Source organism: Glycine soja, chromosome 9 (genome assembly GCF_004193775.1).
Source record: "Glycine soja cultivar W05 chromosome 9, ASM419377v2, whole genome shotgun sequence".
In the NCBI taxonomy this organism is placed as follows: domain Eukaryota; kingdom Viridiplantae; phylum Streptophyta; class Magnoliopsida; order Fabales; family Fabaceae; genus Glycine; species Glycine soja.
This window is the reverse complement of record NC_041010.1, coordinates 34,169,168-34,194,672: the sequence shown is the minus strand read 5'-3', so window position 1 is coordinate 34,194,672 and position 25,505 is coordinate 34,169,168. Positions and strand designations below refer to the sequence as shown.

Below are 25,505 nucleotides of genomic sequence, written 5' to 3'. Positions count from 1 at the left end.
TCACCACCAAGAATTGCCTAGGATAAGAAGCTTGAAGAGGATGCTTTAATGGAGGAAAAGAAAGAGAGAAGGGGGGAGAACGAAGGAATAAAAAATGGAGAGAAGTGGAACTTTGAAATGTATCTCATAAGACTTTCATTCATTAAAGTTACAACAAGTGTTACACATACTTCTATTTATAGACTAGGTAGCTTCCTTGAGAAGCTTTCTTGAGAAAACTTCCTTGAAAAGCTTCTTTGAGAAAACTTCCTTGAGAAGCTAGAGCTTAACTACACACACCCCTCTTATAACTAAGCCCACCTCCTTGAGAAGCTTCCTTAAGAAGATTCCTAAAGAAGCTAGAGCTTAGCTACGCATACCTCTCTAATAGCTAAGGTCACCTCCTTGAGATGAGAAGTTAGAGCTTAGCTGCACACCCCCTATAATAGCTAAGCTCACCCCCATGAAAAAATACATGAAAATACAAAAAAAAAGTCCCTACTACAAAGACTACTCAAAATGCCTCGAAATACAAGGCTAAAACCCTATACTACTAGAATGGCCAAAATACAAGGCCCAAACGAAGGAAAAACCTATTCTAATATTTACAAAGATAAGCGGGCTCATACTTAGCTCATAAGCTCGAAATCTACCCTAAGACTCATGAGAACCCTAGGGCCTTTCCTTGGATCTCTGACCCAATCTACTTGGAGTCTTCTATCCAATGCCCTTGCGGGATAGGATTGCATCATGTTTCTTCATCTCTATTTTTGTGTTTTTGCATTCCTTCACAGTCGCCTACAAAAACAAAGATAAAGAAACAGAACAAAACATAATGAATGTTCATAAGTGAATGAATGTAGGAACCAAATTGAATCATATTTCTGAGTTGACCTAGGTTAATCATGTATTACAAAATTTCCTAGTTTTATTTATTTTTAGAACAATTTGATAGTCATTATCACACCGCTCTCTGGAGGAACCAAGAAAGCTAATGAAGATGCTAAGAAGAAATATGAAAAGGACAACAAAACTCTTACGGGTCATTTACTGACTCACATGACAAATAATTTGTTTGATTTGTTCATCAATCAAAATCTGCAAAGGTGATATGGGACACTCTTCTAAAACGTTATGGTGATGATGATGCTGGAAAAAGAAGGTATGTGGTAGGGAATTGGCTACGTTTTCAGATGTTGGATGATAAGTCAATCATGGAGCAGGTTCATGAATATGAAAATATGGTTAGTGACATACTAAATGAAGGAACGAAGATGTGAGATATTACAAGCTAATGTGCTTCTGGAGAAATTCCCACCATCATGGAGTGACTACCGCAACCAATTGAAACCCAATAAGAGAGATTTGTCACTTCAAGAGTTGGTCAATCATATGATGATTGAAGAGGCCAAAAGACTTAAAGATAAACATGTTTTATTTTTTGTAAATTTTGTTAATGCTAATGTTGTTGAGATTGTTGATCAAAACAGGTTCAAAGGGAAAGGAAAAGAGAAAAAAAAATCAGAAAAATCATACCGGTATCAACAAAGGTGATAACAAGATTCAAAAAAAGAAACTTATTTGTTATGTTTGTAGCAAAATAGGTCATAAAGAATATCAGTGCTACATGAGATAGGGACAACAAAATCATAACCAGAAGCCTATTGTACCATTTGCAGCTCAAGCACATCTAGCAGAAAATGAAGAAGTAATAGTTGTTGTGGTGGTGGAGGCAAGCTTGGTTGATAACAAGGTGGACTAGATTCTGGATATTGGTGTTTCTAAACACCTATGTGCCAACAAAGAGCTTTTTCACCACTTTGAGGATGTTGTTGATGGAGAGTGTGTCTTCATGGGAAATTCTACTACAGCTGGAGTGCTTGGTAAAGGAAAGATTCTTCTCAAACTTCTAGAAAAAATTTATCCTTGAATGATGTCTTGTATGTTCCCTCCCTACATAGGAACCTAATTTCTAGTACTTTACTTAATAGAGATGGACTGAAATTGGTTTTTGAAGCTGATAAGGTAGTTATAACTAAGAATGGGAACTTTGTGAGGAAAGGATATTTGGCTGATGGATTTTTGTACTGAACACCATTTATGTTGCTTCTAATGCTGATTCTTCAACTGGTTGTGCTTATATTGTTGAATCTGTTGATTTGTGGCATGGTAGGCTAGGACATGTGAATATGGCTTCTATTAAGAAACTTAAAAATATGAATTTGATTAATGTACCATATGTGAATAACCTTTCTAAGTGTCCTATATGTGTGGAAGCAAAATATGCAAAGAAGCCTTTTAAACCTGTCACAAACAAATTAATTGGATCAATTCACTTTGACTTGGCGGATTTTAAAAACATCGTTAGTAGAGGAGGTAAAAGATATTATGTAACATTTATAGATGATTTTTCTAGATATACCAAAGTTTACCTTCTAAGGTCAAAAGACAAGGCCAAAGAAATGTTTTTAAAATATAAGGCAGAAGTTGAAAACCAATTGGACCGTAAAATTAAGAGGCTTAGGTCTGATAGGGGATGAATATGGGACAATTTTTCTTAAGGAATTTTATTGAAAGAATGAAACTTTCCATGAAACTAGTGCCCCTTATACTCCTCAACAAAATGGCGTAGCTGAAAGAAAAAATATAACATTAAAAGAAATGATGAATGCTATGCTATTAAGTTCCAGTATGTCTAACCAAATATAGGGGGAAGCTGTATTTCTGCTTGTTATATACTAAATAAAGTCCCTCATAAACGGCTAGATAAAACTCCCTATGAATTATAGAAAGGCTTTGGACCTAACTTAAAATTTTTGGAAGTGTGGAGGTGTCTAGCTAAGGTGGGTCTACCAGATTACAAGAGGACAAATGTAGGAACCAAAACATTTGATTGTGTATTTATTGGATATGCTCAAAATAGTGATGCCTATAGATTCTTGTGTTTGAATGATAATTCTATTTGCGAATCTAGAAAGGGAGAATTTTTTAGCAAGATTTTCCATTAAAGAAATATGTTAATGATGTGGTTGGTTCTTCTAATACTACTTCAGTGACTTTATCTTTGCCTGATTCTTCCTCCGCTTTAAATGAACAAGTTAATGAACCTAGAAGAAGTAAAAGGCAAACAATAGAAAGTAGTTTTGGACCAGATTTTGTTACTGCATTCTTGGTTGAAAACAATGATATTGATAAAATAAATGATGTTTTTGTATCAGCTTTCCTGATTGAGGAAGATCATAAAACCTATATTGAGGCAGTAACTTTTATTGATGCTAACTTTTGGAAAGAGGCAATTAATAGTGAATTAGATTCTATCGTGTCTAATCATACTTGGGATCTAGTTGATTTGCCTAAAGGAAGTAAACAAATTAGATGTAAATGGATTTTTAGAAAGAAATTAAGGACTGATGGAACCATTGATAAATTTAAGGCTAGATTGGTAGTTGTGGGCTATACACAAAAGAAAAACATTAACTTTTTTGATACATTTTCTCCTGTTACTAAGATTGCCACAATTTGTTCTCTAATTGCCTTAGATGTTATTCATCGACTTGTAGTACATCAAATGGATGTAAAAATGACTTTTCTCAATGGTGACTTGAGAAAAGAAATTTATGTGGAACAACCCGACGGGTTTGTGGTTCAGGTTTAAGAGAACAAAGTGTGTAAATTGAGAAAATCATTATATGGCCTTAAACAAACTCCTAAACAATGGTATGAAAATTTTGACCAAACTTTAGTGGGTGATGGTTATGTTGTGAATTCTTCTTATACTTGTTTTTACTTTAAATTGATTGGACTAGAATGTGTGATAATATGTCTATATGTTGATGACATGTTGATTCTTAGGACAAATGTAATTGTGGTGAATGAGACCAAATTGTTTCTATCCTCTCATTTTGATATGAAAGATCTAGGATAAGCTGGTGTGATTCTTAGAGTTAAAGTGAGAAAAAAATGATAATGGCTTCTCCTTGTGTCAGTCACATTATATCGAAAAGATACTGAAAAAATTTAATTGTTATGATGAATTCCTGTGAAAACTCCCTAATATCCTAGCATACATCTTAAGAAAAACAAAGGATCTAGTGTTTCATAAGCTGAATATGCTAAAATCATAGGTGGTGTAATGTTCCTCATGAATTGTACTAGACCTGACATAGCTATGTTGTGAGTAGGTTAAGTAGATATACTCACAACGTAGTGAACATTGGACTGCACTTTGTCTTTTACTTAAGTATCTTAAAGGTATTGTGGATTGGTGTTTTCATTTTTGTAAATTTTTTGTTGTGTTAGAAGGATTTTGTGACACAAACTAGGTTACAAATAATGAAGAAGTCAGTTCTACAAGTGGGTATGTTTTTACTTTGGGCGGAGATACTATATCTTGGAAGTCTACTAAGCAAACTTGTATAGCATGTTCCACTATGGAATCAAAATTCATTGCTCTTGATTTAGCAAGTCAAGAGGCAAGATGGTTGAGGAACTTGTTCATAAATGTGTCATTGTGGGGAAAACGGTCTATACCGGTTTCTCTTCATTGTGATTCTCAGGCAGCTATAGGACTTGCCATGAACAATGTGTATAATGGAAAGAGGAGACACATATGCATTAGACACAGTTCAATCAAAGAATTGTTGAAAAATGGTGTGATCTCTTTAGAGTTTGTAAGATCTGAGAGGAACTTGACGGATCCTCTTAATAAAGGTTTAACAAGAAAATTGGTTCTTGAATCGTCTAGGGAGATGGGGCTTAAGCCTTTCTATTGAGGAAAGTATGGTGGATACCTTCCATGGTGAAACGAAGCCATATGAATACTCTATAGCATAACACTTCTCATCTCTATGACATGTGATAGTGCATTATGGATAGACTCACCATTTGTTATATTTGAGGTTGAGCATTTTTGTGCTCTTAATGAATCCATAGTCGATTATGGTGGTGCTTTTGAGACGCACTTGATGGATTCACCTACGTGAGTGTGAAGGTGGGCTGCCTTCTATGGAAGACTTGGACAATCCTTCTAGAGCACTCAGGAGTGCCCAAGGTGTGCACATGACCATTAAAAGCGCTTGTTATGAATAATGCGGATATCACATATATTAAGGCAATACATGTGTTGTGGGGGTCTCAATTGAAGTCATAGTAGTTCAAGAATAATTCACTGCCTAGACACAATTGTTGTCTTGTTCCATTACGTATCAATTCAATCATTACGATATTGGTACTTAAGTGTTAATCCTTCTTTGCCTGGATTTTTTTTTTCATTCTTCTTCCTGTTTGACCATTGGTGGGGGATTGTTGGACAATGGAAAATAGAAACATATATTGTTGTTTCCTTTTGTCATCCCACATCAATAGAGATTTTTAAAATTTATTTTCTTTGAATGCCCTTTATTAGTTATCAAACCAACTTTTGTAACACTCACTTTATTAGCATTTTTTTAATGGATCAAAGGGCTATTAGTGGTGAGGCTAATATTGAGGAAGGCACGGAGCTGCTAGAGAAAATTCAGGGGAATCGTTTTCACACTCATTCTATTTAAAAAGGATTCACACGGCTTTTAGGGGTGTGCAAAAAAGTTTTCTCTTTTGTTTTTCTGTTCTATTCATTTTTTCTGTTTTTCACAACTCAACAATCTGGGCAATTGTTCTGTGGTTTCCATAGCCTAAGGCCACGAGTGCACGTGTTCATAGGCTAGTTGTGTTAACCTTGGGGAGCAGTCGACAATTTGGATTGCATCGAGGTCTTGCCAAATTTTACTTTCAAGACAGTGATTTCGACGGCACAATAAACTTCCAATTAGTTATCTTCTCTTTTGTTCTGTATTGTGTTTTTTTCTATTTTTCTAACAATGGAAATAGTATATACCGGCCAACAGTGTTGCACTGTTGTCTGGACCTTGTCAAAGGTTCGACAGTGCATAGTTTGGTCTCGATGTGGCATATGGGGGTTCTGATAAGTGATGAGATTATGAAAATAATTTAATTTTAGCTATTAAAAATACAATACAACTTTCAAAAGCGGGAAACTTGTTTGATTATGATCTAGGATTCTAGGTCTTTTTTTTTAAGTTCGAGACAGAAAACCAAAAACAAAACAGCTAATAAGAAGAAGAAAAACAATACAGCAATATTCCCACAAAAATAAATTTGTTCTTTTGCGTACTAGCCATAGGATTTAATTATATATATGGGCCAGTCCAGAAGCATTGTCACTGATAGATCATAGACTAGTAAAAAAGAATGAACCACTTCAGAACACTAACTATATATATAAAGATAGATTCATATCTATTTAGATCGTGATTATTAATACAAGAAAATATTTGTATTTCTTAATTTTTTGTTTTTAAATTTATGTAAATATATTGACATCTTTTTTAACGAAAATTCAAATTTTAATTCATTATATTACAAGAAATTAACACATTTTACTAGACCAACTCTCATGTTACAACACTATATATGTTGAACATTACAAGAATGCCACTTTATCTCACCCCTTTAATTAGGAAAAGCAAAAATCTATTTGCATATAATTTTGTACCAAAAAATTATACAATAAAAAAGAAAAAGAGAAAAGTAAAAGATAAGACGACTGATGTAATAAAAAGAGAGAAAAAATAATACTAAAAAATAATATAAATAACATAACTCTTAAAAAAAAAAGGTAACACTGTTGAGTATTTTTTTTATTACTTTTCTCTAAAAAGGTATCATGGTTTCACTAATGTCCAGGTTTTTTTTTTCCAAATAAACTCCTTTCCGGTGGTAGGTATCGTTTCACACTTGAATACTTTTTTGCAATATTTTTCGTAACACTTTATTTCTCTCCATTACATAATTTTACCCTTGCCTATGTCTTTATTCTGCCACATATACCCTAAGAGTGAGCAAATGTGTGCACGCATATAACCTGATTGGACTATATATCGGACTTGATACAAATGTGTGCTCACATGAAGAGAAAAAGGATTGAACCCATGATCATCATCATGTCACATGCAGATGCCATGCATTCAACACCAAAGTTATGATCAGAAAACCTCTCAAGGTAGGTGACTCACCAAATGAACAAGCCAATTTTTTGCTTCCCAAATTTCACCATAAATAGGGACACTACTCCATCCAAACCATACACGACCACATACAGTGGGATTAGTAAGTAAACAAATTAATTAATAACCAAAAGTTATAATTTCAATTGAATTTAGTCATGGCTGCATCACCAAAGTCTCTCTTGTCTCTAATTCTTCTTCTCTTGGTGGTTGTGGCACATGGGACACAAATAGCAATGGCACAGAGCAGCACCTGCACAACCCAGCTGAGTGAGCTCAATGTTTGTGCACCATTTGTAGTGCCTGGTGTCAACACAAACCCTAGTTCTAGATGCTGCAATGCACTTCAAGCTGTAGACCGTGACTGCCTCTGCAGCACCATTAGGATCGCTTCTCAACTCCCTTCTCAGTGCCAAATTCCATCCCTCGGTTGCAGTATGCTTCTCACACTTAGTTATTCCTTTTATAGTGACTCCACCTCTGCTCGGATAAATTTCTTTATAAATTTCTTAGGTGTGATGAAACCAACTTATGTACTATATTTTTATAGAAGTTTTCTTATCTAATATTTTAAACAAAATTAAAATGTATAAGTTAATTTTAACTAGTAAAAGAAACTCAATTCAATTTATCTTTTTGTTTATTTTCTTTTTCCATCAGTGTTTGCGTGAAAATTTATCAAAACATGATCATATATTTACCAAGTTCTTTCTTCTTGGATATTGAATATTTATATTATTACTCTTGAATCTTAATTTACAGGTGCAAATTAGAGCAGATTAAGCGGATGATACGAGAATAATGCTGAAACCCATACATACTCTGTGGTTTATCTTTTATTTCTTTTTTAATTTTAGCTTTGTCACATGGTGTCTGTCTCTGGTACCCAGCTATTATGCATGGCAAAAGGAAATGAATACAATGAAATAAAGATATGTTGAAATTTTTCTTTGCTTTTAGAAACATACTGAGTATACTATAATTTAGTTTTATTTCATGGTGACAATATAGTTAATTGTTGAATGGCCCAATTACACTTGAGTTATGATTAATTATTAGTGTTTTGTTAGGGATTAATTATTAGTGTTAAAGCCAATGAAATAAAATAAAAAGAAAGAAATCAAATTGAATAGGAAAGAATTGCCAGTCTCACATCAAGAGAATGCACAAGGGAGGAGAATGAAGGCGCCCATGTTATGTGAACTTATTATTTACTAATTCAATGAATTAATATATATCAAGTTGACATCAATGGGATATATGAGAGAAATATTTTAGTACCAAACTAATTTTACGAATTCATGGCGGGTCAATTTGTTAAAAAGCATTCATTCAGAAAAAACAAAAAACTTTGTTAAAGAGCATAATGCATTTTTTGTAACAACTCATTAATCACCCATGAATGATCATGTAGTCATGTATATATATATATATATATATATATATATATATATATATATATATATATATATATATATATATATATATATATATATATCAGTTTCTATAATTGTCCCCTCTGAATGACCATGTAAATATTTTAAAGTGAACTTTTCCTTTGGTAATGAAATTTGACAGAAGTGGTAAGAAAATCAATGATCTGTCTTGTAAGTAAATCGGGTTTAATTTAAGAACGGGTGGTCGGGTGCAACAGGTATTGCGCCTAATATCAAGCAGAATGCACCATTTTACTGTGTCAGCGGGGACTATTACTTCCTGCACTCCCATGCTTCCTGCAATTTTGTCTGGAATGTTTTTGACCTTTTAGAATGGTTATTCTGGAAGCTAAAAAGAGACTGTATTTTAAGATGTAGGTTTACATATTTCAGGATGGACAGTCCGAAAGGAGAGAGGAAGTGCAGGAAGTAATATGGAAAATACAAAAAGTAATAACCATGAGCTAAATGTTACACTTAGTAAAGGAGTATATTTCCTGCCCAGGTGAAAACTTAAGTTCATATCCTAACTTTCTCTTTTTGACAAAAATGCTTTTGATGGAAACAATTTTTCATCTACTCAACGAAAACCTTTTTCGTCATGCATAACGAACAGACAAAATATTATTGTATTAATATTTTTACGAAAACAAAAAAAAAAACAATTATGGCTTGTTTCTCCATATTTATAAAGTATTGATCTTATTTGTTTTTCTATTTTAGTTTACCATACTTTATCTTTAATTTTAATTTTTTAAAATAAATTAGAATTAAATATATATTTTTTATCCTTAAGCAATTTTGGTCTCTAGAAAAAATTTATTGCAAATCTGGTTATCAACTTTTTAAAATTTAGTAATTTTAATTCACTGTATGTATGCCTTCAATTTTATAACCCAAATTTATGACATTGCTTATAAGTAATAAGTAATAATGTGACACTAACATGTCAATGTGATAAATGATTTAGCAATTTATTATGTATGTTGATATGATATTAAAGGTAAGTTTGATTTGCTAGAAAGATAAGACAAAAAGAACTCCATTAATCAAAAGCTGAGTCATAGAATAACTTTTTGTACTATATGTTGGTTGACACTTGATGCAATACAACTAATTTGATATTGTATCTTGTTTAATGTGTTTATATATTGAATAAAATAATATAAATTTTACTATAAAACCCTAGGTGCATTAGCAGGACCTTGACAGCGCAATAAAGGAGAGACACCTCCACGGAGGAGGTGCAGTCCCTAACGCCACCGAGCACAAGGCCTAGCGTCGGGAGGCCACTATAGGGTCACGATGGTGGCAACGATGCCATGGCACCGCAACACAGCCTCGTCAGAATTGGCCAAAAGAAAAAAAAATATATGATCCTCGTCGATAACAAAGGTACGACGTTTGGAAATGGAGGTTTAGAGAAGGAGACAAATATGGAAAAAGAAGAAAGGTGTGGGATAATGAAAAGTAAAAGGGATAATATTGTATTTTTACTTTTGTTAGAGACGAGACAAAAAACTATACGAGGTTTAATGAGTTATAAGTTTTTTGGTATTTGTCTAGTCCATCATTGTTTATTTTGTAATGTCCCTCAATCATTTTTTAAATCAAACATTAGACAAATATTTGTGTTGTTTGATTTCTTATTTTTTAGCGAATCAAATGCATCCTAATAATCTAAATTTTGGTTCATACTACCATAATAATACATTGTACTCGCATGTGTTCTATTGCCAAGTCATCCATCATGTTAATATGTTAATGTCACATCATTACTTAAATATCAAATTAGTAATTTCAGTAAAAAATAACGGTGACAAATTATGGATAAATCAAAATTGTCAAAATATAAAAGAATGAAAACCAATAGTATAGAAAAAAAATTTGAGAGACCAAAATTGTAGAATAGGAAAAGTATGGACACCAAAAGTAAATTTAAACCAATTCATTATCAATAGTTCAGAATTTTCTTCATAATAAAAATCCATAGTTGATAATAACTTTATTTTACAATTTAAATTATTCATTATAAATTTTAATCATATGAAAATAAATATTTTATCTTTATTGAATACTCAAATTAAAATACTAGTAACAAATAAAAGTGGAAAATATTTTGTCAACCCAAACATGTTTCCACGTGTTTATCCTATTGCAGTCATTAATTGAACATTTGCTTGCGAGGTTGGGGTGGGGGCGCTACATATTTGATAGACCAATGTACGATAGACCTGCACTCTATAATGTTTCATATTTTTTCAAATCCTTTATTACTAGTTGTTTTCGTTATTTAAGATATGTGGGCCCAATTCTTCAACAGTTCAACCAGCCCAACAGCCCCAACTCATGCCATGACAAGTAGATTGATTCACAACGTTAAATTCTCAGTTGTATAAGCATAAAGGTTTAATCCTCTGTCTTTACTTTGTCATTAAAAGTCCACACCTTACAAATAAATGTTTTCACCTTCTTCCCCCATTGAATAGCAATGTTTGCACCTCAATTTAGAATTTTCGCATTCATTTCTATAATATAGACGCGCTAGTATAGGTTTCAATAAAAATTATTTACTTCTATAAATATCCATTAATACAATTAATAGCAATTTGAATTCGTTAGATATAAAATAAATATTATTGGGAGAATAATACCACCTTTAATTAATTATTCTGAAGATTACTTGGTATCAATATTATATTAAAAAATAATAGAAATCTTTACGTAAGTTTTTTTTTTTAAAAAATAGTATGACAATGTGACTTTTTTAATTCATTAATAATTATCAGTTTGAAATTTATTTATACAAGATCATGGAATTTCTATATGTTTACATTTTTTTTCTTACAAAGAAGGGCCAAACTTAAAGACGAAACTAAAACTGTACTAATTGCCACTAGAAATTATTAACTAATGCCATCATTGGTTAATTTCCTTCGCGAAACTCATGTCTAATTGTAGTATAGTTTCTATGTTTCAGGGAATAAATAATATTGAAGTGAACAAGCTCATAACAAGGCTTTCGTCAAAAAAGAAGAAGAAGAAGAAAAAGCTCATAACAAGGTTGAAGAGAATTACAATCAGAATTGACTCTAAGTCTAAAGTAATTAAAACTTATGTTTCGGGCATATTAATAAAAAATAATATATAAAATAAAAAATCACATTTGTTAAAAATATCACATACATTAACAAAAGGTCCAACATGTAGATCTCTCTTTTAAAATAAAAAAAATTCTTTAAATTTGATTTAGGTCTCTTCACTAGTTGGCAAGTGCACCAACTTGTCCAAATAGTAAATTAAAACAGTAAGACAGAGTATCGTGTTCTAAGGAAATTTTTTGTACTCAAATGACACATATTTAGTTTATAAACAATTTATAGTTGGATGTAAATGAAAGTCAACAAATAATTCATGTTGCACAATAAACTATAACATTTTTCCTAGTTAAAACTGAATAATAGAATTAAACACCGAGCTTAGCGGATGAAAACAAATACCAAGGTAATTATGTTGGGGAGCGCCCTACTGAAACCTCTCTTGATGTAATTGGAAAAGTTTTTCTCTATTCAATATTATCCTAATGTCACTTGCATCCACAAATTTACTCTAACCACAATTCCTCACATGAAAGAGTATAACCCTTCTAGTTTCATTCTTGATTCCTCAAAGAAATCAACTAAGCGAACAGCATGACGAATGGGATGCAAACCATACTAAATTATTTCACACTATTCCTAAAAATGAAGAATTTTAGTTGTTCTACCATGTTCTAAGGATTAACCGCATTTTCCAACACTTAAATCCTAACAAAGCATATAAATGGATGATCAAACCACATACATGAAAATAACCACCCATAGAAGCAAAGACACTAGCAATAATATTAAATAAATAATTAGAGCTTTTACATCAAGAGTGCTCAATGAAAAACTCCCCAACAAATGGAATGTTTAGCCCTCCATTAACATGGAGAGCTCAACTACAAATGGAAAAGACAAGGAAAGGTGAAGTGTTGAAGCTCCAATGAGATGAAATCAGCTTGCTTTTTATTCCTTTTTGCCTAAGAGAACTGACAAAAGCTGCGTTGGGCCAGTTGACTACGGGCTGAGCGGTTGGTCTCTGGCTTCGTGCTCTCTAGGGTTTGTAGCCGCACTGGGCGAGCTGTCTTGGCATTGAGCGGATTCCCTCGCTTAGCGAGCGTTGCATGCTGAGCATGAGCCTTCAGGATGCACTTCCTAATTTTCCTTGCTTAAAATCTAAAAATTTCCATAAAAATACTATCAATCATCATGATGAGACCTCTATTGTGTAAAACTCATAAAAATTTAGATATTTAATAATTCTAAAATAAAAGAAACCACAAAAATGGAGGCACATTACTAATTTTTATCTACTTTTTGATGCATTTTATGCTCTTGAATATTAATTATCAAGGCCTCTTTGATTACAACTAATGGTGATACTTTAGGTTTTACTAATTTGTAAAATAAGTAATTCATATATCGTACTACTTAGCATGGAATATTAATTCAAATTCCTTTTGACAGATAATTTACACGGTTTCCTTATTTTTATTTCAGTATGAGGTTCAACATTCTTCATATTTAAAAGAAGTGTATGTTGGAAACTTAAATTGTGTAGTATCTACAGCTTTTCGGCTATCATCCTCAAGGTAGATGAAAATTAATTAGAGCAGAGAGTGAGGTAAGACAAAATATTGTACTTTGTCCCAAAATAAGAAGAAATGTTGTACCGAACATATATATATATTTTTTATGTACCGAACATATTAATTAAGATCTCATTCCTTTCGCAGGTGTAATACATTAAGATGATTTATTTGATTTTCGTATAGTATTGTCTTTTTTCTTTTAGGCAAAATTGTTGTTCTGTAACTTTACATTTCGTAGTCTGAAATGGGCGCATAGTTTAGTTGAATTATAATTGAGACTTTGTACCAATTCGTGTACATGTTTCGGGTCATACTCACCTAAAATATCTACTTTTTCATTAAGAAGTAATCACTTATTTTCAATAATAATTGACTAAAAACGAGAGTTGGTGTAAAAACTTAATATCCATACCCAATTCGTATATTTCAGCGCTTATCTGGAAAAAAAAATACCTTAAAAAGAATGTTTTATTGTTTTTTTTACCTCCTGAAGAGTATTTTAAGGGCTATTTAAACAATCTAATTGAGGCCCTATACACCTATGTTCAATTTGAGGTTTGAAATAAACTCCGAACGACTGAAATGAGATACACGTTAGTACTATTATTCTCCTTTTCCACAGCGTACTATTTTACCCTAAATCCACAAACCCTCTAATAGCATTTTCAACCCACTAGGATTTTTTTTTAAAGCTCTCATCATTAGGATTCTTGAGTGATTTAACTTATACATATCACTCATTTTTATCATTTCCACCTTAAGCACCTTATAAACACCCGATCTCCCTAACCCAACACATCTAAAAAATTTACTAAATGAGTCTTACCAATAACTCCACATCTTTATATTTTATCAACATTAATTATAAGAAACTTTAATTATTAATAATATTAATACAATTATTACTATAATTAATTAAGAAAATATACATTTTATGTAACAAAAAATAAAGAAGAAGTAAAGCATTGGTGCTTAATAAGAACTCAACAAAGATTTGTTCCAATGTAAAAATATTCTTTGGAAAGGTTCTTAATAAGAAAAAAAAAGGGATATCATGTTGCAAATGACCTAAGTTTGTTTAAGAAAGTAAATAGGATAAAGATTAAAAGTCTAAAAAAAAATAGAAACGGAAGAAAATACGAATAATGATGAGTTTTTTTTTTTTTTTTGGAAAGAAAAGGATAGAAGCAAAAACTTAAAAAAAAATCATTTCTTTTACCTTCCCTTTAATTAAAATTTCAAAAATTTCTCTCCTTTCCTATTTTTTTTTCCTTGTTCCAAACACATGTTAAACTTTACGATGTTTGTTAAGAGAGAGAAAAAATGTGAGCATAAAAATAGGAAAAAGAGAAATAAGGTGAATGAAAATAAAAATATTTTTAGAATGTTTGATTTAAGAAAAATAAAAAATAAAAAATATAATGTGTAAGTAAAAAGATTATACTATTCTCATGTATAAACATGAATAAAAGAGTTAATCATATTTTTTGTTTCTGATTTTTTTTTAGTTTTACTTTTAGTTTTTGAACTAAATTTTGATAAGTCTTAATTCCTAAATTAATGATTTTAATCCTTACTGTAAATATTATTATTAAATGGTGAGTAATGTTAATTTTATTATGTTTTGTGACGATTTATTTTTTGATGGTTAAAAATTACTAGAAAATTAATTCCAATAAATTTCTTTTTTGGATTAAATGATTCCTTTGCCGTCAAAAATTACTTCATTTTAAAAACCCAAAGAACCTCAAAAATCAAACCGCCTAAAAATTAACCAAACAGCTTTCTACTACTCTTAATAAAAAAAAAAACATTTTGTAGTTTCTTTAGATTCTTTTAGTATGTTCTTCAATCAAAATCAATTTTTCTATCAGTAAGTCATTTTCTTTAATCAAAATTAAAAATTCATCTTGATAGTTCGCACAATAAAACTCTAATTGTAATTAAAGAGAGAGAGTAAACAGTAATTAAAAAAAAACACAAATAACTGCATCTAGATTTTGTATTCCAAAAATATTGATTAGTAATAACCATTTTCAATATTTCCAAATGTGCAACCCTCCAAACTTAGTCCATTTAAGTGTTCCCTTCCCTTCATACTCTTCTTCACTCCTCTTATCTTTTTCTTCTTCTCTCTCTCCACCAATGCCTTGAATTGAATTCCCTCTCATGGGCTTTCTCCGGCGACTCTTCGGCGGCAAGAAGCACCACAACAACCCCCCACCCTCCTCCTCCGACGCCTCCAAACCCAACAAAGACAACAAAAAAACATGGAGCTTCATCAAACACAGTACGAGGTACAAACCCAACACATTACCAACAACACTTAACAACAACAGCAACTTTGACTCTTCCACTTCCTCTGCTCCTTTCACTGAATCTTTGGACGCTAACAAGCATGCCATTGCTGTCGCCGCCGCCACCGCCGCGGTCGCTGAAGCTGCTCTCGCCGCCGCACATGCTGCGGCCGAGGTTGTCAGGCTGACCAGCGGCACCGGTGGCGTCTCCAGCCGGCCCGCCCCGGCGCCGCAGCCCCGACGCGTGGCGGAGGAAACCACCGCCGCCGCTGTAAAAATCCAGTCGGCTTTCAGAGGTTACTTGGTACGTGAAAATCTGGTTTTGTTTTTGTTCTTCGTAGTAATTAATATTCGCAGTCAAATGTTGTGTTTTTCGGTGTAACTACGTAGTTTAAATTATTCTTTGTTAATTTAAAGACTTTTTTATCATCATTTAATTATAAATTATTTTAAGTACGATTTTTTAAGTAGTTGCAACAAAAGTTACCAATCTTTTTTATGATGATAATGAGAATTTTAATTTTTATTAACGGTGTGTTCTTTTAAATATGTTTGGGAAGTGAAATTGACACTTCAAAGTGTCATGTTAAGTTGTTTAAGGTTTTAAATGATGAAAGATTGAATTAAATTGATGTTTATTGATAAAAAGTTGAATTAATGCTGAAAATATTTGCTTGTGAGTTTTTGAATGACTAAATTTGAGTATTTAGGACAATTTTGATACCAGTTAATTTTGGAAAAATAATTTGAAAAAGTTGTATTATTAAATTAAGTAGTCTGTGCTTTGATTAAGACTTGAGAGTGATGAAATATGAAGTAATTGATCCAAAATTTTCTTTGCTTGGTGTTGTTGAAGTTGAACACATGTTTTTTTTCATAGTGATCTTTCTTTTTTACCTCTGGTTTTGTTTGAGTTTGACCTTGGTAAAAACGAATTATTCTTCCTTTTTAAATTTTCTCCCTCGTTCTCAGCGCGTCAGCTAATTTCAAATTTGTTGACTCGCTGTTTCTGATTGTCTGTGTGTGCTTTTCACCCATTAATTTTTCTCGTTGAAATGGAATTTCCCCTGCTGTTTTTCTCGGGAAACAAATCCTAGTCAAATATTATTGCTTCATTTTCAACGCTGTTTATTTTTTCCTAAAATTTTCACCTATCCAAAGAAAGCTGTTCCCTGCCACAAGTCACAACACAACAGCCATGCCTTTTCTTCTTCCAATAAATAATTTGAATTGTTAGGATCATGTTAAAGAATTAAAATTGAACGTAGTTTTCTATTAAAAATATTACTGCATTAGTAATTTATTATTCTGATTTTTTTAATATATTTTTAACACATTTTTTAATTCTATTCCTCTTTCTTTGTAGCTTGTGGTAAAACTTTGGTCTTTGGTAGATGTTGTGTGTGGACCTGGCAATTTGGGTTCCGCCGACAAATCTCTATAGAATCCAACTTGTAAACGTTAGCGAGATAGGATGGGAATATAAAAAACCGTAACTTGTCTATATCGATCGTTTTAATCTTAAAAACTATTTTTTTAGTTTGAAAGACAAAAATATCGATAATTTAAATCTTTGAAAAACAAATTAATTTCCGTAAGAAATTAAATTAATTGACCTTTTCGTATTTTAAGACGAGAATATGATTTTTATTTTTGGATGCTGATGTATGATTTCCGAATCTTTTAGGCCTGAAACGATATTTTATTTTTCAATGTTATGGGTGTTGAATGCAACATGTATTCCCATCACGCGGTGGCTGCAATTTTCGTGTGTTGAGTCACTTTTGTGTTGTGGGGGGTGTTCTGTTCTGCTTTCTGTCGTGTACTTGGCTTGTGTCGTATTGCTTATGTGTGATTTGATTTGGATCCTTGAGAAAATGTAGCAGTGAGACTAGAGTAGTAGTAATGCAGTATGGTGTTGTGAGGATTCTGCCAGTTAAACGATTCAGCTCAAAGTGGCCATGTTTTGGGGACTTGGGTGTGTGACAACACAAGAGTCAAGGGCCAACAAAGAAAGTTTCGAGAAGTGGAAAATGGGTAATTTGTGGGAGTAAGAAAGTGTGAGCCCCACATATTGGTGAGTTATGATACTTACCTTTCCGGTGACCAAAGTGGAATGTCCCCTTTGTACCCAAAAAATAACACCAAAGGTGAAGTGGCCGTGCACCAACACGTGATCATTGACCTAAGTGCTAGTGCTAGTTGTTAGGCTACCCATATTTTACTCAATGTAAGTAATAACAGAGTCACGCGCAAGTTGGCAAAAATAATGTTTTTGTTATTGGCTCTGTAATCGGTATGATATAGGGTACATAGATTGACTCATTCTCCATTTACATAAGTGGTTTAAGGATTTACTATGAAACTCTTGCACACACTTTTATAAGTGAGTTCGAATTTTCTTAATATAATTTTTTTTGTCCGGTGGACAATCTTCTCTTGGAAGATCTCTTAATCGGTAGAATTGCTTGCGGTTAAGGTTTGAACTATAATGTTTATGTGGCTATGTGAGTCTCTTTTGACCGTTCCAACATGTCTTTAGTACTATGCCAAGTAGTATTTTGAGCATGGAATAAGGGGGCATCATACTTTCATGTTTAGAGCATTGTCCATGTAATCCCTTAATTAGGTAGAATTATTTGTTGTTTGGACCTTGTGGGTCTCTGCTGATAGTTTAGTATGTCATTAAGCCCTGTTCAGTACTATTATTGAAAGTGTGTAAGCACTCTATCACTTTTGTTGATTAAAAAAATAAAAAAGAAAAATGGTACATTGATGGATTTATGTTAAACTTGTGATTTCTTGGGTTTGACAAATGAAAAGCCGAAAGTGAAAGAGCCATGCTTTTTTGGGGGGGTTAAAGTGAAAAGAGATTTTTTACACCTCACTTTAACCTTCACGTGAGAGGAAGCTACTCTTGTTGAGGACAACACGGACCAGCAGTTAGGCTGTAATGTTTTTTGTTTTTTCTTTCTAATAGAAACTGAAAGTAACATTAAGACTACAATATTCGTTGAACTTAAATTTTCACCTTTTGCCGTCCAACCATGGTGGGGCATGCGACATAGGAAGCTTCAATGAATATGAAGGAGCATCAATAATGGATGGCTTTCCACTGTGTATTTATGTTTACTAATGATTACGCCCATCAACCTCAACCCCCCTCCCCCTTCTTTCTCGTGTCTTTTTCATTTCAATATCCTCCAACTTTCTGACATCCCTCTATTTCCCATCTTTTATTTTAATATTATGTTTAGAGTATGTTTATTTTATTCTCGATATAACATTTTAAAGTAATATTTCCTAAAGTTATCATTGATCAAGAATCTTACCATAGATAACAATGTATGATTAAATAACATTGTAAAAACTTTACATGTTAATTTGTTCTAACTAAAAGCCTTTATAATTATGTAACAATGCAGATACCCTTTGCATTATCTTTGTTCGTATGCTTTAAGTGTTCTTTTTTTTTCTCCTCAAAAAATGTGATAGGTGAATTTCATGGATAGGTTTTACGAACAGTATGATATGGAATGGAATTTTATGTTTTACTGATATTTTTTTATATGAATTTGGAAGGCAAGGAGAGCATTGAGAGCACTTAAAGCACTGGTGAAGTTGCAAGCATTGGTGAGGGGTCACATTGTGAGAAAGCAAACTTCAGATATGCTAAGGCGCATGCAAACCTTGGTGAGACTGCAGTCTCGGGCACGTGCAACTCGAGGGAACTTGTCAGATAATATGCATTCTTTCAAGTCTCCACTTTCTCATTACCCTGTAAGCAAAGTGAACACACACACACACATGATCCTTATCTATGTGATGGCATTGTCATGGCATCTCACTTTCTTCAAACGTGTTATCTTTGTTAATGGACTTTTCTTTAACTATTTTTCTTTTTTCTATCACCCCACCAAATGTTGCAATTAGGAATCTATTACAGAATAACTTTCCACCCAGTATAGAACAGCATGTTGCAAATTAAACTGGTGCTAGAGCATGGTTCTTTAGATAATCTTTAGGTTGGATCGTAACCTTGTGGTAATGGTAATCATTAATATGTGGCTCATCAAATAGCTCATAAATTCTTAACCATTAATCTTTTCTTTGAACCTTTTTTTTATTATTTTTGTTTTGAATAATTTAGGTCCCTGAAGATTATAAGCACTCACTTCGTGCCTATAGTACAAAGTTTGATGGATCTATTCTCAAGGTACACATGGTTCTAGCTTGCTCATAATATTACTCCAAGCATTGTCCATTTTCAAGGGATCATCACTTGGATGATCAACCTATGAATTTAATTCCCACTTTAATTGCATTCCCCATTTTCAACTTGCAGAGATGTAGTTCCAATGCAAATTTTAGGGACATAGACGTGGAGAAAGCCCGGTTTGGTTCCCATTGGTTAGATAGTTGGATGGAAGAAAATTCATGGAGACAAACTAGAGATGCTTCATTAAAAATTGGACGCCTTGATGATGAGAAGAGTGACAAGATTCTTGAAGTGGATACTTGGAAGCCACACTTGAACTCACACCATAGTAGTGGCAGCTCATATCAGACATCATCACATCATTACTTGTATTCTGATTACAACAATGAGAATTTTGTGGCATATGAATCTCCATCAAAGGGTTCTTCCAAAGGTCTAAATCCAAGTCTCTCTTCTAGGGAGGTTCTTCCCTTTGGGTCTTTGACATTTCACAAAGGAAAAGAAGAAGTGGCGGCTTTGCCAAATGTTGAGGATAGTCCTCAAGCATTTTCTGCCTCCTCTAGGCTTGGAAGTGGTGGTGCAAGGAGAGGTCCATTCACACCAACTAAGAGTGAGTGTGCATGGAGTTTCTTCAGTGGCTACCCGGGTCATCCCAATTACATGGCGAATACAGAGTCTTCTAGAGCCAAGGTTAGGTCACATAGTGCTCCAAGGCAAAGAATGGAGTTTGAGAGATATGGTCATTCCACAAGAAGGTCTCTTCAGGGTCTTTGGGAAGCAGAGCCTAGTTCAGATAGGGATTCTGATTTTAGGAGCCAGGCCTATGCAACGACCACAAGCAGCAGTTTGAACAGAATTGGGAGTGCCAATTTAAGATGACATCACAAAAAAGACAAAGAAAACAAAAAAATAGAAGAGAAAGAGACATTAGTTTCTTTTGCTTGGTGTTTTCTGTGTATGACAGCAGTTTTAGGATGTAAGTATTTGACATGTACTCCTATAGTGTCTTTGTCCCCTCACGATCAAAGGCCACCTTGTTGACTCATGATTGGATTTTTACTGAATTTTGTTATGTTGAAATATTACATGTTTTGGAGGCTTTTTACTGAATTTTGTTATGTTGAAATATAGCATGTTTTGAATGTGTTCATTAATCCAATGCTGGTTTTGATTTTTATTCATCAGAAGTTACATAACATTAAAACTAGTACCTTCCTAAGAAAATATCAATGATTATAAAATAAGGATAATGTGGTATGAAGACAATATAAAAATGAGACAGGCTGAACATGTATTGAGTAACAATGATGTGTATAATGAAGAGTTTTATACGTGCAAGTGCTGTTTATATACCAAAATTCCAATTTTTTTTAATAAATAGAAACTAAATATTGTGTGGGTTTCTTCTACATCAAAACTTCATAAAACGCTGCATTTTAGCAAACGTTTTCAATATGGTGAAGAACTGCAAAACTTAGCAAACGGTCTATTCAACTTCATTTCAAAACTTCCAGTGAGCATGCGTGTTAATAAACACCATCCACTTTTACCTGTAGTTTGTTGCAGATCTCGGCAATTTTTTATAATATGCTAATCTACTAATGGCTATTACTTGCCAAATGACAAGGTGTTTGTTTATGCTGGAATATGCTATAGGAACTTGTCGAATTCATGATATACAATGGTGCTTAAACAGCCTTTACATTAGGACAGATCTGAACTACCAAATCCTGAATTTTATATCTTGTGCGGATATCCTGTTAATTTTCTTGTGAGAACAATCTTATTGAATATGGAAAGAGACAAAACCACATTAATGAAACTTTCATCTTCAACAGGACTAGTCTTATTCATTAGAGGACTCCATTATTGTAAAATAGTCTTTTTGTTTTTTTCGCTTTGATGGTTTCTTTATAAGTCTACTGCAACCAGTTCCTTCCAAATGAACTGCATAAAGGAGTTCAGAGAATTTTCCTCAAATAGCTGAAGGCAGTTTCTCCAATTTGATTTCCCACTACCATTAAATGAACATGTTTGTAAAAATATTTGTATCAAAATAAGCAACGACATTGATGCATAAAAGTATTTATGATGTAGCACAAAGCAAGTGGATCAACTAATGTAGAGCTATTCTAACTTAATCAACGATTTTGAGTTTGAGTATTAAATATTTAACTACATTAGATATTGATCAGAAGAACTTTGTTGTTGATAGTAATTTCATCTACCTTGAGGAGTATTGTTTCTAAAAAAAGGATATATGCGGTCTAAGAAAGTATTTATTGTGTGAATGAACAAATAATAATGTATATGAAGATGCTGTAACTAATTAATAAATAGAGAAGATAAGATATGCTTTTGCTAAGTATTCTTATTTTTATTTATCTTTTGGAAATGTTTTCCTACTTTTATTTATCCATTGTTGTGAATTCATCCCAGTTATATTTCTCCCACGTGAATTCAGGGAAACTATATCTTAGCTTTCTTTATAGTTTTGCCTTTCGGTGGCCCATTTCACATAAATGGACACCAAACAAAAGGACAAAAGATTGGACACATGAAGTGACATATTAGACAGCATGACTCCCCTCCCTTTGTTTTGTTGTGTTTTTTTGTTTCTCTTGTGACTATGAAATGGAACTGTGGCCTTGGATGCTCACCGTAGGCCATGCAGTTGAAGACAATTGATAATGAGAATGATGATAGTTGCTCTCTCATTAGATCTGATTCTCTCTTTCTGATCTAGTTTTGGACCACACCAATCCAATAACCCATGTCACACTTTCAGACATATCACCTTTGTATCAAATGACAACTTAAACATGCCCCTTTCTATCACTGCTCTTTTGTAGAGTACTGTGTCTTTCATTATGCCAAAATCATTTGCTTTTATCAATCATATCAAAGATCAATAACTCCTCTTTTGAATCACTTTGAAATTAACTGTTAAACTAATAGTTTAGTTTAACAACCAGGAAAAAAAGTCACATACTAGATTTTCTAAGAGCATTATTCACCTGAATTGAAAAATATAGATCAACACATAAAAGTAACAGTAGAAACGAAAAGAGTTTATTATGGGGTCATATAATCATGAATTAGTTGATTTGTTTATTCACCTGTCGTGAACACGTAGTACCATGAGAAAGAGCAGTATAAAAGGAATTAAGAGGACACATGAATCATATAATATAGTTTATTAATGGTGTGACATATACATGTACCTAAATAAATAAAGGTACAAGCATTTGGAAAGTTTCATGTCGCCATCATTAAGAATTTGATTAATTAATGGAAACACCTCATCAAAAAATAGGACAGAGGCATTCAAGGATGGGTCAGAGTGTAAGACCATAATTAATAGTGCCCTGATAAATTAAGAGGGTTTGGAATAATTGGTAGGATAAATAGGACTCAATATGGTTGCTGTTTAAGTTTGGTGCCTGGAATTTTAATGTGTGGCTACTTGTCAGATGATTAAACAAGGGAATTTATGGGATGAATAGCTTCCATCAACCCTCAAGCAATGAAAAAAAAATGAGTTAGATATGGAACTTGAGCTGGAGATTTTGTGCTATAAAGAATGTATAACCTTTGAAGCTCAATATATAGATTTTTTTTCTCAAAATTTTAAAATCATAATTTCCTAGTATAATTAAATACTAATTCAAAGTTCTAAAATTTCAAAGATATAAAATTTTGAATGTTAGATTATTTGTTACTAATAGATTATGGTCATTAGATCTATGCTTATTAATGTTTCCCTTGATTGACCCTTTTTGGGATTGATTTATAATTTCAATTTGCAATTGAGAAATTGATGTTTGAATTAGTGTGATGCATTGAGCATGTTCTTAGCCTCGGAACATGGTTTGAAGCGTATGCATTCTTTTGTGATTTCTTGAACATATTACTTGTTTATAATTATTCTTGTATGAAGAATTAGGATTCATGATAGTAATAAAGGTTTTTTTATCATCGATCGCGTGGATCAACCAGAGTACGATTATTATAATTTAATTCATGCTTTCAAATTTAAATAATACTAGATATATAATTATATTAAATACTAAATGCTAAAAGAGACTGATGTGTGACTTACAATAATTTTATCCGATTTACACATAATTACCCGTGGTCTAGACCAAAAAATAAAAATAAAATAAAAATGACGAATTTTCTTACTAAAATTAGACAAATTGAGTGTGAATTACATAATTAGAAGGAATTTAGGAGAAATGCAACATTAAGTCTCAATGAACTGTGCAGTGGGGCTACATCCCCATGGAGTCCCCACTCTTTCTAATTCTCACGAGCGAGCATGTAACTCAACTTTGAATACTTTCTCCATCAGGGTCGATTGACACTATTACAACATAGACCAAGGACCTTAGTGTTGTGTACATGCACATCAATTCCGAGATATCTGTATGGAAAAATACAATTTTACCCGTTACACGTGAATTTCATGATAGTCATTCATTTACATGATAAACATTTGTCATGTAATATTTATCACCTTGTGGCATATATAATTCATGATGCATGAGTAATCACAATGTATGAATAATATTAATATATAGCGGAGCTTGGTAGAAAACTTTGGAGTGGCAAAAATTAAATTTATGATATATAAATTAAATGTAACAATTTTGATAACATACTGAAAAGTGGGCTTGTTCCTCCCTCAAATCTCTTTAGACTACTTAATAATAATAATAACATATATTATAATTATTATTATATTACATAGTAAGAAAAAATTAAATAAGTCATATTAATTAGTATATAATATATTAATAACATATATTACTTCTAGTAAAAAAAATACTGATTAATAAATCTTCATTGATTATATATTAATATTTTAATAATATATTGTCATTAATTATAATTATATATATATATATATATATATTTTGATAGATCTTATTTCTATATAACTTTTCATCAATTTTTATAAGTCTCATTCATTTATTATATATCTAATTATTAACATTAATTATTATTAATATTATATAACATAATTGTATATATTATATATAATTGTTATGAAATTTGATGACTTTTAATTATTATTATATTTGATGTGTTTGTTTTTTTAATTGTGAGATTATTATACATGAATCATCAATTATTATCATTATTATCAATATTATACAAAGCATGTGTTTAAGTTGAATTACATGAGCGAAGTTGGAGTACATGAGCTGACACTGACTGACAATAGGTTTTCATTCACAAAACCAATTAGAAATCTATATAGAAATCCATACCAATGTGATCAAATATTTACCAATATAGTCATGTTAGTAACAAGGAAAAAAGAATCAAACACAAACATAGTTTAATTAATCAATCCTACTATGGTATAGTTTTGTCAAAATCAACTTACACCAAGAATAAGAATAAAAGAATAAAGAGTTATTCTTCATCTCATCCTTAATTTTCTCTCTTGAAATCTATTTATTGTAATTAGTGAGTAACTAATAAAAGAGGAACAATCGGGCTCCCATTGATGTCAAGTTGGTGTGGTCAGATATTTTAATATTTTTTTGTTATTTTTTATTTTATTATCATTTGTTTAAACTTGAATAACTTTTTTTTTAATTTGAATTTAAATAACTCTTACACATAGGGACTCTAGTATATTAAAATATTTGATTCCTGTTTTCAATTGAAAACCGTTGTAGAGTGTGGAAGTTTGAATAACAAATATCATTTGCTCCATTTAAAAAGCTAATTAGAGAACTAAAGCAATGCAAGTTGAACAAACTATAACTCAAAGCACACAACAACAGAATTAGCATTTGATTTTAACATGGAGTAGATTAA

At 32.2% G+C, this 25,505-nt stretch overlaps 2 protein-coding genes across 2 annotated transcripts; both read left to right on the top strand.

Annotated features, from left to right (window-relative positions):
• Positions 1-7,137: 7,137 nt before the first annotated feature.
• LOC114367150 (protein 108-like) lies at positions 7,138-7,873 on the top strand. The gene is made up of 2 exons (XM_028324259.1): positions 7,138-7,478; positions 7,806-7,873. Exons 1-2 carry the CDS (start codon positions 7,202-7,204, stop codon positions 7,814-7,816), a joined length of 288 nt encoding a protein of 95 aa, XP_028180060.1. The 5' UTR covers positions 7,138-7,201; the 3' UTR covers positions 7,817-7,873.
• Positions 7,874-15,235: 7,362 nt separating this feature from the next.
• On the top strand, positions 15,236-20,818 carry LOC114368091 (protein IQ-DOMAIN 14-like). Its single transcript, XM_028325453.1, has 4 exons — positions 15,236-15,755; positions 19,034-19,231; positions 19,602-19,667; positions 19,797-20,818. Exons 1-4 carry the CDS (start codon positions 15,324-15,326, stop codon positions 20,547-20,549), a joined length of 1,449 nt encoding a protein of 482 aa, XP_028181254.1. The 5' UTR covers positions 15,236-15,323; the 3' UTR covers positions 20,550-20,818.
• The last annotated feature ends 4,687 nt before the right edge of the window (positions 20,819-25,505 follow it).